At 37.6% G+C, this 15,834-nt stretch overlaps 1 protein-coding gene across 1 annotated transcript in view; it reads right to left on the reverse strand.

Annotated features, from left to right (window-relative positions):
- LOC106872129 (uncharacterized) overlaps nucleotides 1–15,834 on the reverse strand; it is a 185,982-nt gene that overhangs the window by 29,791 nt on the left and 140,357 nt on the right. The window contains exons 73-78 of the mRNA XM_052965662.2: nucleotides 12,547–12,740; nucleotides 6,810–6,935; nucleotides 6,167–6,275; nucleotides 5,011–5,196; nucleotides 4,155–4,310; nucleotides 197–406 (exon numbers count right to left, since the gene is read on the reverse strand). Coding sequence (XP_052821622.2) covers nucleotides 197–406; nucleotides 4,155–4,310; nucleotides 5,011–5,196; nucleotides 6,167–6,275; nucleotides 6,810–6,935; nucleotides 12,547–12,740 — 981 coding nt within the window. The remainder of the gene's footprint in view (nucleotides 1–196; nucleotides 407–4,154; nucleotides 4,311–5,010; nucleotides 5,197–6,166; nucleotides 6,276–6,809; nucleotides 6,936–12,546; nucleotides 12,741–15,834) is intronic.

Here is a 15,834-nt window from a genome sequence, read left to right on the forward strand (position 1 = left end):
AAATGAAGATGATGATGATGATGATGATGATGATTTGTTTGTGTGTCTGTGTTTGCATTTGTCTCCCACCATCACTTGACAACTGGTGCTGGTTTGTTTACATCCCCATAACTTAGCAGTTTTGCATAAAAGACTGATACAACTAAGAAACAATTGCATTAAAACAAACATGAAATACATGAAAGATGATGGTTACTTGTAAAAAATGGTTTCGTTCATCTTTGAGCTGAGATTTTTCCTGGTTAATACATCTGAGGAACAAATCTTTGTATAAACACTCGTATGACTGTGAAAATGTGATTATGGTCAGATATGGAGAGAGGGTATCAGATATTAAGGAGGCATCACTTGATGTATGAAGGTAGAGTCGGAATGAGGGGTTGCATTCTACTTCAAGGTCACCAGTCTGAAAAACAAAATCCTTTATGTTTTATATCATTAGATATTCCAATTTAGTTAATTAGATATTCCAATTTCGTGTTGCAAGACAGTGTAGGAGAGAGAATAGTGATGTTGTAGGAGAGAAATGTGTTCGCATGGATGATGGTACGCTTGCATTAAATGAGGATGCAAAGAAAGAGGTCTGGAGATGCCACTACGATAGATTGCTTAATAAAGAGAATGAATGGGAGAAAGAGAGCCTGCCTTATGTCGACCCAATAGAGGGACCAGCTATCCGAGTTGATAGTACCAGGCTAGATAAAGCAATTAAGAGTATGAAGACCGGGAAAGCCCCCGGCCCATCAGGAATCACTGCAGAGATGCTCAAAATATCTGGCAGTGTTGGCTATAGCCTAGTCACCCGTATTACGAACCAGGTGATACACGAAGGAGTCATACCCTATGACTGGTGTAGCAGCATCATAGTCAACTGCTACAAAGGTAAAGGGGACGCTTTAGATACAAATAATTACAGAGGCATCAAGCTGTTAGATCAGGTTATGAAAGTTACAGAGAGGGTCATAGCCCAACTAATTAGGGAGCGAATCAATTTAGATGAGATGCAGTTTGGGTTCGTGCCAGGTAAAAGCACTACTGATGCCTTATTTCTAGTGAGACAGTTGCAAGAGAAATACCTAGCTAAGGATAAACCTCTGTACCTGGCTTTCGTTGACATGGAGAAAGCCTTTGACAGGGTCCCCCGATCCCTTATCTGGTGGTCAATGAGGAAACTTGGGATAGAAGAATGGTTAGTGAGAGCTGTGCGAGCCATGTACAGAGATGCTGCCAGTAAGGTGAGGGTTGGAAATGAGTACAGCAATGAATTCCGGGTAGAGGTAGGGGTCCACCAAGGTTCCGTCCTCAGCCCCCTATTATTTACCATAGTCCTCCAGGCAATCACAGAGGAGTTCAAGACAGGTTGCCCCTGGGAGCTCCTCTATGCTGATGACCTTGCCCTAATTGCGGGGTCACTATCAGAACTAGAGGAGAAGTTTCAGGTGTGGAAGCAAGGTCTAGAATTGAAGGGCCTTAGAGTCAACCTAGCTAAAACCAAAATCCTAATAAGTAGGAAGGTAGATAAAACACAAACCCCTTCAGGTAGATGGCCCTGCTCAGTATGTAGAAAAGGAGTAGGTAGTAACTCTATAAGATGTACCCGGTGCAAGCTATGGACACATAAGAGGTGCAGCAACATCAAAGGCAGGTTAACTAGCAAGTTAGTTCTTGTTTGTGGCAGATGTTCAGGTGCAATAAAGACTGCAAACAAACAGGAAACAACTTCTATCTCATTCCAGGGTGAAAAACTAGAGGTAGTCGATAGCTTCCGCTATCTGGGCGACCAAGTTAGTAGTGGGGGTGGGTGCGCTGAAAGTGTAGCTGCTAGAATAAGAATAGCCTGGGCAAAGTTTAGAGAGCTCTTACCCCTGCTGGCGACAAAGGGACTCTCACTCAGAGTAAAAGGCAGACTGTATGACGCATGCGTACGAACAACCATGCTACATGGCAGTGAAACATGGGCTGTAACTGCTGAGGACATACGTAAGCTCGCAAGGAATGAAGCCAGTATGCTCCGTTGGATGTGTAATGTCAATGTGAATACCCGTCAGAGTGTAAGTATCTTGAGAGAAAAGCTGAACATTAGAAGCATCAGTTGTGGCGTGCAAGAGAGACGATTGCGCTGGTATGGACATGTGGTGAGAATGGAGGAGGATAGCTGCGTGAAAAAGTGCCACACCCTAACAGTTGAGGGAACCCGTGGAAGAGGTAGGCCCAGGAAGACCTGGGCTGAGGTGGTGAGGCAAGACCTTCGTACATTGGGCCTCACCGAGGCGATGACTACTGACCGAGACCTTTGGAAATGTGCTGTGCATGAGAAGACCCGGCAAGCCAAGTAAGATCGTTGCCAGTGCCCCTGGACTGGTTCTTGTGCGGGTGGCACATGAGATGCACCATTTTGAGCGTGGCCGTTGCCAGTACCGCCTGACTGGCTCCCGTAGGATTTTCGAGCGAGATCGTTGCCAGTGCACCTGGACTGGCTTGTGCGGGTGGCACATAAAAGACACCATTTCGAGCGTGGCCGTTTTCGTGCGGGTGACACGTAAAAGCACCCACTACACTCTCTGAGTGGTTGGCGTTAGGAAGGGCATCCAGCTGTAGAAACTCTGCCAAATCAGACTGGAGCCTGGTGTTGCCATCCGGTTTCACCAGTCCTCAGTCAAATCGTCCAACCCATGCTAGCATGGAAAGCGGACGTTAAACGATGATGATATTAGATATTCCAATTTAGTTAATTAGATATTCCAATTTAGATATTCCAATTTAGTTAATTAAAAAAAAATTTAATTCATAACAATAGAAATGTAATTCTATTCTTTATACCATAAACATCCTATGATATATCCTATGTTATACTCTGTAATGTATACAATACACACTTACATGTCATCATTATCTCAGACATTAAATGATGATGGTGAAGTACACACACATACATATGTGAAAGACATCTAGTTATAGAAACCATGTCAAAGCAGATATTAAAAAATGAGGTAGTTCTTCGAATCATTAGATCCTGTTAAACCATTTAACCCATACCAGCATGGAAACTAGACATTAAATGATAACATTCTGTATTATACTTTAAACTATAGTCTCTACTACATTCTGGATTATATACCATACTGTCCTATGAAATATTCTATATTTCATGCTATGTTAAATTACTTTATCTTTTTTTGTATTTTCTTATTAATCAGAAATTTTATAAGAGGGCAGCTTAGCCTAAAAGCTTTGACATTTTCATTGTTTAACTTTAAACATTGACTGTTTTATTGTTTAACTATGGATGTCTTAGTTTTCTGTCCACAACTGTTTAACTTTGTTTTTGTTTTATTCCCTATTAATTTATAGACAGTCAAATAAAATACATAAATACCCATCTACCCAACTGATATTTTTATTTACCCTCTCAGTATCCATTCTTATGTTCACCTACCATCTCTCTGTCCATTAACCCTCTATCCAACCAGCTCCTGTACTTCTGTGTGCTTATTCCTACCTAGAAATCCCTTTATTTATTTATTTTACGTTGATTTATCACATTGATACAAGGCTAAAAACTGATGGCGAAAAGGGGTAAAGTTTATTGAAAAAAAAAATCTCAGTATATGACTAGTATATTTTTTAGCAACATTGGAAATCAATGTGAAGTGGATTCTGGTTTGAAATGATACTCAACTAGATTAGCAACAATGGAGGAAGAATTATATAAATAATCTTTTGTTAAACCCATATAAAATAATTAACAGTTTCAACCCATTCAGTAGATCATAACTTCTAGATCAAAGGAGACAGGTTTCAACCCAAACTACAATCACAGATCGACAACAACATGTACAAAAGTTAATCATGAGAGGTTCTGAGTTGTCAACTGTTGACTTGCAGTGGCAGTACCAACCAATGAAGTACAGGGTTTGTTCTTAAAGGGTCTCTTCATACAGATTTCACAATCCAGATATCTGTAATACTTTATTTCATGGTTTTTACAACCATTTGTGTTACATTAGGATTGCATAAGGAATGGACTATTGCAGTAACCAAGTGGTGTTACAATTACTTAGCTGTGCTATAATGACTCAGCTGTGTTACTACAACCAGTCTTAACTATATCAACTTAAACTTTCCTATAATTAATAAAAATAGACAAGACTTACCCATATCTTGAAGGTGTGTGTTGCTTGTATGAACCTTCTGTAAGCAAAGATGACTGAGAGAAGTAGTGGATTAGTATGTAGTTTCTGAGAATCACAATTAGTAACAAATAATATGAGACCTTCATTCAAACACATCTCTAGTTGAGAGTCCAAAGCCTGAAACAAGGAAAAGATAGAGAAAGTAATACTAATAATGATGATGATGAAGATGAATTTTTAACACAAGCACAAGACAATGCATTTCAACACTTAACTGGTGTTTATTTTATTGACATGGGAGAATCTGATCCTGGTGGACTTCAACTTAAATAAATAGTAATAATGACAGAAACAATAATAATCCAGAAGAACAGAAGAGAAACTGCAAAGGATGATGTGATAGCAGTAAAAAGGGTCCTAGCATGGAATGAATTACCTACCACTAGGCTTTTTGACATTGTTCATTTATGGATTCTAGTAACATCAGATGTGAAAAATGCAGTACCAGTAATAAGCAGGTACATTAAACTATTCTGCAGATCCAAACAGAAGAAGAAGGAATTATGTAAATGAAATCCATCTCAATTAGAAGAGAAATATTCTAAGGCTCTCTCTCTAGTTCTTTCTGCATGACATTAACACTGTATTAATACTTTTAACCAGCTTCCTAAACCAGACTAAACTTAGATACAAAAGCAATTTGTACTTGTTTTATCAACCCAGAAGTTTGAAAGCTAAGATGACATTAGAGGGATTTAAATTCAGAACATAGAGTGAATTCAAATCTCTGCAAGGCATTTTGTGTGATGTTCTTGTTGATTCAACCAATCCACTGCCCACATATCAGAAAACAGAAATGACAAATGATTTGACTTACATTAAAAGGCACAGTAACAAAGTCGCTTTTCAAAAAGATCTGCTGACATTCTAAAGCCCAACAGTTAGGGTCACACAATATTGGCCATGTTGTCCACATTTTATCATCCACAAAGAAACAGCAATTTTCCAGGAAAACCTTACTTGTAGGTAGGGAAGAAGATAATTCAAGCTCAACTCTTAGAAGCTAAAAGAAAAAAAAAGTTTTATGCAATTAAATAACAATCCTTAATCATCAAATTATTAACTTATAATCTTTGTGTCATTAAGTAGAACCCTCATACTACTAAGTAATAACCTTTTGTTATAAAGCAATAATCTTTGTCATTGAATCCCTAGGACCACGTGGGACATTAAACTGAGTGGGTCATCAATGGAAAGATCCTAGCACACAACAAACAGGTCCTTCTACATTAATTTATAAAGTCACTTATCTTGTGTTTTCCTAATGTATGTGTCTCATTTCTCTTTATTCTCATCCCAGTACTTTTCAATAATTTTCTATACTCCTGTTTTGCTGACTTTCACTCAGGCTACAGTAAAACAGAACTTACTCTTAGACTGGGATGGCAACGTCATTTATGTCTCACTACAGAAGCAAACACACAAGGTTTATCTCATTATAGTGGTTAGTAAAAGGAAAGTCATCTAGCTGTAACAGTGTCAGAAATAAATATTCCGGAAAACTTTTAATTAAAGAAAGCATATATGTCAATCTTTTTGTCCTTTGACATTAGGTAGTCAGTGTAATAGGTTGCAATAGTACTAACACCTGTATCTATTGTAATGTAGAAGGCTCCATTAAATGGTCACTTCATCTGATAATAGGAGAGGACATAGAAGAATTTGCTAAGTCTAATTATTATGAGGAGTGAAGAAATCTAATGGTGCTAGCCCTTGGTCTTCATCTCATGTGAAGTGCAAGAGCAGTAGATTCTTCACTTCTCATGAGAACTGAACCCATCAAAATTTTCTATAAAGTGACTTTAGGATTGATTGCTGATGACATGAACTTTCACTACTTCTCTCTGATTTCAGAATTTACTATATTTGGTAATACCTGTAACTGTTGTAGTGTAGAAAGCTCCCACAAGAGTGTTAAAAATAATAAAAATTGATAATAGTGAAGGAACAGTTCTTAGATAATTGCTACTTACAGGAGGGAACAAAAATTCATGTGGACTCAAATCTTCAAAAACCTGATGGCAGTTTTGAGAAAAACCATGCTCAGAGCATATTTTTTTTAACTGATTGCATATCTTTTCTCTGAAATGACAGATTAACAGATGAAGATAAACTTCAGTGGTAAAATTGAAAAACCTTCTGGGAATATAATAAATACCATAAATCTTATATTGCAGAATATGCATGATACTCTAATATATATCTTCTTTCTACTAAATTCACTAAATTACATTGAATAGAAAAGAACTAACATTTACAGCATTCTGAATTCACACGTGTAAAACCCTAACATCAATGTATCCTCAAAATTCATAAAATATTAATGACAAATTTTGACAGTGTAAAACTAAAAACCTTATTTTGACTGAAATGTTTCTATCATAGAAAATATATGTATATACACACATACATGGTTGGTTAACAGGTTTGGAATGGGTTGAGTAGTCATACTATTATAAGAGAAATATAGATACAGTAAATGAGGTGGTCAGATAGAACAATTAAACTTAGGCAACTGTTCTGTCACATGCTCTATAAAGGTATTCAATGTATAAACTGACTGAAGGTATTTAAAATTTGAACAACAACATATATATAGATGAGAAGACCACTAACCTGGTTTGAATGTTAAATGGGGAACAGTAAGAAAGAAAGGAGGATGCCATTATACAATTGTAGATTAAGGTATCACTGGACTCTTTCTCTACAACTGAACACCATTCCGATTCCTTTGACTTCAGACTGAAACCAAGTGAAAGGCAGTCATTGATAATGTAATATAACGTTACATACAAGATGAAAACCCAAACGATCAATAATTGCTCTCCTCTTCTCCCCCCCTTGTCACCGTCATCATCATCATTTAACACTTGTTTCCATGTTGGCATGGGTTGGATGACTGTAGTTAATAAGATTAGGTAATAATGTAAACTGAAGAGTAGAGATAATAACAGTTGTTAACAAGGAAAGATAATGATGTGAAAATGAGTGGGTGAAGATCATAAATATTATTAATAAGATGAGGTAGATGAAATGAAATGAAGGGATAAGGTACTTGCTATTAACAAGATGAGGTAGATTATGGGAAATGAAGGATGAAGATAATTTTTCAGAAACTGCAGATAGCCTTTTAAGGAAAGTATTTATAAAAGTATGTCCTATGCTACAGAAATATCTATTAAAATGTTCTGTAATTTTGCCTTGTATCTCCAATCATTCTATCATGATAAATAAAATAATCAATGGATAAATTTAGTTTTATTTCAGTTCTCAATTAAGAGCTTTTTGATAGTTGGTGATGCTTTTAAATATTTTTATATTGATAAAATAGGGCTTGAGTAATAGTGAAGTTCAGCATTTTATGTAAATTTTTTAATATGTTGAATGTAAGACAGAATATTTGTTTTTTAAACAATTTTCTCTTCAACTAACTGAATCCTTAATCATTAACAGTTCTATATGGTCACCTTTTTGTCATAGAAATCAAAATTCCATTTGTCATTCATGGTTCTTTTCTATGTTTATATTTATTGAACTTAACAGTGTTTCAGAATGTTAGATGATTTATTTTATGTGTAATAATTGAAAGAGGACATGCAGTATTTACATTAAAATCATCACTATTCAAAAGTTGTAACAGGATTTGTTTCTGCTAGTTCACTTTGTAATTGATTATGATCTAATTTTATCTGAATAGTTTCATATCGATTCATTTTAATGTTGATGCGATCAGGCTTTATCAATTCATCAAAAAATGCAAAATAAGGCAAGTAATCAGATAAACAATTGAACAAAATTTCCGAAATAGAGAAAATGGTGGTAGGAGAAATTGCAAAATAATTAGGCAGGCAGTTTTATCAGAATTGAGTTGGCAAAGTTATATTGGGACATAAATTATTACCCATTTGTGTCACAAAAGCATTCACCCACAAATTCACTGCTATTAATTTGAAGTGCATTGAAATCATCCATGAATATGAGTTCATTAACTTTTTGCTTTATGTTTTGAATCAAAGTCATTGAATCAAAATCATTATGAAACATTTCCTGTATACTATGAGGTGGATGACAGAAATTACCTAGAATTATTGATTTTTTTCAGATTATCATCAGTGATTTCAGAGACTTGACATTTCCAAGATTCAGTGTGAGAAGATTCAAATTTTAGCCCTTCAACATTAAACCAGTTCTTAATGTAGGAGAGGAGGCCATCCCTTTTTATAATAATTTGACTCTACAGGGAAACAATTAGACCCAAACCTCCTCCAGTATGCTGTAACTATCAAGGACCACTGACTATAATACATCTGCAAAGTATAATTATCATCAAAATGGTCAAGGCAGATTATGGAATATTTAAAATCTAGCTTATATAAATCATATATAAAAGAAATGAGCTCATGTAGAGAAATATAGATGCTTTGTATGTTGTTACTAATATTAGAGAAAGAATTAGCTTCCAACTTAATCCATTTTTGCAAATCATAGGGGCTGAATTAATTAGATTAACCATCTGAGGAGGAGGAGGAGACTTCCAGTAAATGAAATTTTTGCTAAGTCCAGTCCCAAACATATTTCAAAATTTTGTTATAGTGTGTAGGCATCATCAAAGGTTTGCGCGAAAATCATGTCTAATGACAATAATCATTACCTAGAGAAATGAAAAAAAAAATTTGTTTTGCAGAGTGGCAGTAAGTACAGGATGAGTGGTTAAGAAACTTGCTTCCCAGTCATGTGGTTTTAGGTTCAATCCCACTGCATAGCTCCCTGGAGTAAGTATTTTTACTATGGACCCAGGCTGATTATAAAACCTTGTGAGTGGATTTGATAGATGGGAACTGAAAAACATCCATCGTGTGTGTGTGTGTGTGTGTGTGTGTGTGTGCATGTGCTTGTTTGTGTGTGCCCTTGTCTTGACATCATATGATGTTTGTAAATGAGCATCATTATCATCATATAAGCAATGTTGTTCATTTCCAGATTTCCATGAAAAACAAGTTTGGTCATGAGAAATATTAACTTGTTTGGAAAAAGATAAAGGTTGGCATCCCACTATAGAGAATTTGCATCAATGAATTCTGTCTGACTCATGAAAGCATGGAAAACTGGACATTAAATGATGATGATATCAAAAGCATAACAAATGTATATTTGTAAAACCTGATGTTCTTAAAATATATGCTGTGTGAAATATATACATGAAACAATTTTTCAGTATGGTAAAGATAATTGTTGTTAACAAAATGAGGTAAATGATGTAAAATGAAGAGTGAAGATAATTGCTTTAAGAAGATGCAGTAGATGATGTGAAATCATCATCATCATCATTGTATTATTTTCAGATGAACAAGGAATGGAAATGTTAAGTGCAAAACTAAATGCCTTGTGGTAGATAGTCACACTAAATTTTCAGTTCAAATTATGTTTTGCATTTTATATTCCTTGGGTGATGATTAAAAATTACCATTCATACACTGAGGATGATTCAGTTAAGTACATCGCCCCCTTCAAAATGTGTGGTCTTTAGTTAATGTTAGAAATCAATATTTATAGGTGATGTGTACTATAGTGTGGAGATTGTTCTCAGTAAAGCAAATCTTAAAACCGTTTTTGATTCCCAGAGAGAGTAATACCATTGTATTTGTACTTCATGTATTCATGTGAAAACCATATTTTTCCTCTAGTAAACACTTCTTTTCATGACAATGTAAAGAGCTTTTTTTTTTAACAGATCAAATATATTGATAATTCTAAAATAAGCGCAAGGCCACAATGTTTTGAGGATTGGTGCAGTTGATTTAACATGCACTCACAAATATAACATACTCACCTTGCAGCCACTCTAATTTCTCTCACCATCATTTGCTACAATCACATCCTCCCTATCTTTAAACATCTCCCATCACACTTTTATGGAATATGCCCCTTCTATCACTTCTTTATTATATATACTGTCCCTAATGTTCCCTGTGGATAAGTCCCAATACATCTTGAACACCATCTATTTTTCTCTCTCTTACTCTGACTGTTTTCTATTTTTCTCACTAACTCTCGCCTTCTTCTCTTTCCTTGTCCTACTGGGGTAGCCAAATATCTCCTCTATAGTAAGACAATTATATCTGTCCCTCAATTATACCACTTTCCTTGGTTCCACCCCCCCTCACAGCTGGTACCATGTAAAAAGCATCCAGTACACTCTGTAAAGTGATTGGCATTAGGAAGGGCATCCACCAGCCATAGAAGCCATGCCAGAACAGACAAATGGATCCTGGTGCAGCTCTCTATTTGCCAGCTTTATCAAGCTGTCCAATCCATGGCAGCATGGAAAACAAATGTTAAATGATGATGACGATGAATTAACCTCAGTAATTAGGTTCTTCAAGGAAGGATTGAAAATCAAATTGGATAAGGAATTTGGACTAACATGGATAGGAAATGTAACTAAATCCTAGAATGTATTTAGTTTGGCACTTTACCATTTAAGTTATTCCACTATCCTTTACAAATCACATTCATAATCATACTTTAAACTTTTACTTGGACCATAATTGTAAACACACACACTCATATGTCAGTACGGAAAACGGATGATGAGATGATGATGATGATGATGATGATGATGATGATACAATCTGTGTATTATGTGTTCTCCCAATTCTTATTACTATTGTAGAAGGTGGTTAACTAGCCAAAATGACTTTCAAGTAAATTAGCAGATGCTGATAATTAAGCAGCATATAATTTAATCCATTATGGTCTTCCTTTAAAGATTCATTACCTTGCACCGATATATGAATTCATTATGGCTACATATAGAAGGTATTTGAGTGTTCATTGTATCTTCTGTATAAAGTCATAAACCCGCTATATTCTTTTATTCTTTTCAGTCATTTGACTGTGGCCATGCTGCAGTACCACCTTTAGTCGAACAAATCGACCCCAGGACTCAGTCTTTGTAAGCCTAGTACTTATTCTATCGATCTCTTTTGCCGAACTGCTAAGTTATGGGGACGTAAACACACCAACATTGGTTGTCAAGCGATAGTTGGGGTACAAACACAGATACACAAACACACGCACATACATACACACATGCATACATATACATATATATATATATATATATATATATATATATATATATAAATTAGTGTACATTTAAACACAAAGAGGCAAGCCCTTAAACAGGTTGCCTGACATACTAGAAAGAACAGCCAAAAAGTCCAAACCACAGTTAAGAGCAATTTTGAAGGGAATGAAAAATAAAAACATTTATCATGTTTTACAGCTGGACCTCAGGTTTTGAACTTTAATTTGCAAATAAAATAATTTGCAAGGTGAAGTTCTCACCAGCAGATACGCCAAAACATTAACATATAAATTAGAGACCAAATAACATGTGTCTCATCCTTATATATTATAATTTTTCAAATCCTCTGCGCAAGTGCAGATTCAATCGGCAGCAAATAAAAATTCTGATTAAACCTCAGAAGTTGCTAAAATCATTTCTTAAAATTAATATAGGGTAAGAAAAATTATAGAAATTTTTTTTTTCTACCAGTGGCCTAGTATGTATACAAAGTTAATAGACATATTCTTCATATAAAAATTAGTGTACATTTAAACACATTTACATACATATATATATATATATATATATATATATATACGACAGGCTTCTTTCAGTTTTCATTTACCAAATCCACTCACAAGGCTTTGGTTGGCCTGAAGCTATAATAGAAGACAGTTGCCCAAGGTGACATACAGTAGGACTGAACCCGGAACCATGTGGTTGGTAAGCAAGCTACTTACCACACAGCCACTCCTGCGCCTGGATAATTGTAAAACAACTGATCCATATGTAGAGTGTGAAAGAAACATATTCATACATACACATGCATGAATACCCAAGTCAAATAATGTGTTGGGGTGCATATATGCACATAAACACACATTATTTGACTTGGGTATGAGTTATCTTAATGCAATTCTGTAGTATATGGTTGCTCAACATGTTATCCTGTATAACATCAGTTTCTAGTCCATGAATACTTTTAATAGAGTTCATTCTCTTTCAAGCATTTGGATAAAGCTCCTATCAGTGGGGTTATCATAGGGCAACTACCTACACTTCCAGAGATGCCAAAAACTAAAGCTAAACCAAAAGGACAATTTTCCCTCCTCTTCTGTAACATCTATATTATGTTACTACAAACCTTTATATAATATCACTATAACTGTGTACTATTACCATAACCATCAATATAGTAACACTATAACTTCTATATAGACCAAGTACCACCTCACTGAGATCCATGGAAGAAAGTTACAGAAAAAGAACAACAAAAACTACCTCTCAAGTAGAAGCCTTGTGGCTTTTATTTCATCGTTCTTGTTTTGTAGTTCTTTTTCAAGACTATGTTTTAATTCAACAGCTTCTCTATATGGCCTCTGTAGACTCTCAATTTCTTTCTCAAGAACCAGGATGGCTTCTTTATTGAAGTCTACCTCCATGTCATTATCCAAGCCAGATGTTACTTCAATCTCCTGAAAGCATAGATTATTATCTAATTATTTTGATATATATGTATGTATGTGTGTGTGTGTGTGCGTGCATATATATATGTGTGTGTGTGTGTGTGTGTGTGTGTGTGTGTGTGTGTGTATATATATATATATATATATATATATATATATATATATGTATATTAATAGTTATCGCCAAGCCAACATGGCAGTTAAAAAAATAGGACGAATGCTGCCGTTGATTAGCCTGAATCATCATCATCATCATCATCGTTTAACGTCCACTTTCCATGCTAGCATGGGTTGGACGATTTGACTGAGGACTGGTGAAACCGGATGGCAACACCAGGCTCCAGTCTAATTTGGCAGAGTTTCTACAGCTGGATGCCCTTCCTAACGCCAACCACTCAGAGAGTGTAGTGGGTGCTTTTACGTGTCACCCGCACGAAAACGGCCACGCTCGAAATGGTGTCTTTTATGTGCCACCCGCACAAGCCAGTCCAGGTGCACTGGCAACGATCTCGCTCGAAAATCCTACGGGAGCCAGTCAGGCGGTACTGGCAACGGCCACGCTCAAAATGGTGCATCTCATGTGCCACCCGCACAAGAACCAGTCCAGGGGCACTGGCAACGATCTTACTTGGCTTGCCGGGTCTTCTCACGCACAGCACATTTCCAAAGGTCTCGGTCAGTAGTCATCGCCTCGGTGAGGCCCAATGTACGAAGGTCTTGCCTCACCACCTCAGCCCAGGTCTTCCTGGGCCTACCTCTTCCACGGGTTCCCTCAACTGTTAGGGTGTGGCACTTTTTCACGCAGCTATCCTCCTCCATTCTCACCACATGTCCATACCAGCGCAATCTTCTCTCTTGCACGCCACAACTGATGCTTCTAATGTTCAGCTTTTCTCTCAAGATACTTACACTCTGACGGGTATTCACATTGACATTACACATCCAACGGAGCATACTGGCTTCATTCCTTGCGAGCTTACGTATGTCCTCAGCAGTTACAGCCCATGTTTCACTGCCATGTAGCATGGCTGTTCGTACGCATGCGTCATACAGTCTGCCTTTTACTCTGAGTGAGAGTCCCTTTGTCGCCAGCAGGGGTAAGAGCTCTCTAAACTTTGCCCAGGCTATTCTTATTCTAGCAGCTACACTTTCAGTGCACCCACCCCCACTACTAACTTGGTCGCCCAGATAGCGGAAGCTATCGACTACCTCTAGTTTTTCACCCTGGAATGAGATAGAAGTTGTTTCCTGTTTGTTTACAGTCTTTATTGCACCTGAACATCTGCCACAAACAAAAACTAACTTGCTAGTTAACCTGCCTTTGATGTTGCTGCACCTCTTATGTGTCCATAGCTTGCACCGGGTACATCTTATAGAGTTACTACCTACTCCTTTTCTACATACTGAGCAGGGCCATCTACCTGAAGGGGTTTGTGTTTTATCTACCTTCCTACTTATTAGGATTTTGGTTTTAGCTAGGTTGACTCTAAGGCCCTTCAGTTTATAGACCTTGCTTCCACACCTGAAACTTCTCCTCTAGTTCTGATAGTGACCCCGCAATTAGTGCAAGGTCATCAGCATAGAGGAGCTCCCAGGGGCAACCTGTCTTGAACTCCTCTGTGATTGCCTGGAGGACTATGATAAATAAGAGGGGGCTGAGGACGGAACCTTGGTGGACCCCTACCTCTACCCGGAATTCATTGCTGTACTCATTTCCAACCCTCACCTTACTGGCAGCATCTCTGTACATGGCTCGCACATCTCTCACTAACCATTCTTCTATCCCAAGTTTCCTCATTGACCACCAGATAAGGGATCGGGGGACCCTGTCAAAGGCTTTCTCCATGTCAACGAAAGCCAGGTACAGAGGTTTATCCTTAGCTAGGTATTTCTCCTGCAACTGTCTCACTAGAAATAAGGCATCAGTAGTGCTTTTACCTGGCACGAACCCAAACTGCATCTCATCTAAATTGATTCGCTCCCTAATTAGTTGGGCTATGACCCTCTCTGTAACTTTCATAACCTGATCTAACAGCTTGATGCCTCTGTAATTATTTGTATCTAAAGCGTCACCTTTACCTTTGTAGCAGTTGACTATGATGCTGCTACACCAGTCATTGGGTATGACTCCTTCGTGTATCACCTGGTTCGTAATACGGGTGACTAGGCTATAGCCAACACTGCCAGATATTTTGAGCATCTCTGCAGTGATTCCTGATGGGCCGGGGGCTTTCCCGGTCTTCATACTCTTAATTGCTTTATCTACCCTGGTACTATCAACTCGGATAGCTGGTCCCTCTATTGGGTCGACATACGGCAGGCTCTCTTTCTCCCATTCATTCTCTTTATTAAGCAATCTATCGTAGTGGCATCTCCAGACCTCTTTCTTTGCATCCTCATTTAATGCAAGCGTACCATCATCCATGCGAACACATTTCTCTCCTACAACATAACTATTCTCTCTCCTACACTGTCTTGCAACACGAAATACCTCGAGTCTTTGGTCCTCACGGCGCAGAACATTGGCAAATCTTTCCTTATCTGCTTCCCCTCTGGCTAAATAAACTTGTCGCCTAGCCTCCCTTCTGGCACATTGGTACAATTCCCTGCTACCACCATTCTTCCAGTCCTTCCAAGCCTGTTTCTTTTGTCTAATAGCCCTGTCTACCTCCTTGTTCCACCACCACGTTACTCTGGGTCGGGAGGGGACCTTACACCACCCACAAATCTGGTCGGTGGCTTTCAACAGGTTGTCCCGCAGAAATCTCCAATTGTCTTCCACGTTGTATGATGCTATATCCCCTTCTATTTCGTTAAATGCTTCAAGTAACTTGTCTCTAAGTCTCTGTCCCTTCTTCTCCAAGCCTGTCTAATTCTGGGCACCCATTTTGCCTTGATCCCAAAGTCGCTAACTACTAATCTATGTTGTGGGGTACATTCTTCGCCAGGGTAGGTTTTGGTATTTATAAGCCGCCCTCTTTCCCTATTTCTGGCGAGGATGTAGTCGATTTGGCTAGAGTGTCTGCCGGAGCGGTAGGTGACTAGGTGACTGGCAGGTTTCCTGAAGTTGGTATTGCAGACCATAAGATTGGTTGCATCACAG

Source organism: Octopus bimaculoides, chromosome 2, assembly GCF_046866305.1.
Source record: "Octopus bimaculoides isolate indiv1 chromosome 2, ASM4686630v1, whole genome shotgun sequence".
Lineage (NCBI taxonomy): Eukaryota > Metazoa > Mollusca > Cephalopoda > Octopoda > Octopodidae > Octopus > Octopus bimaculoides.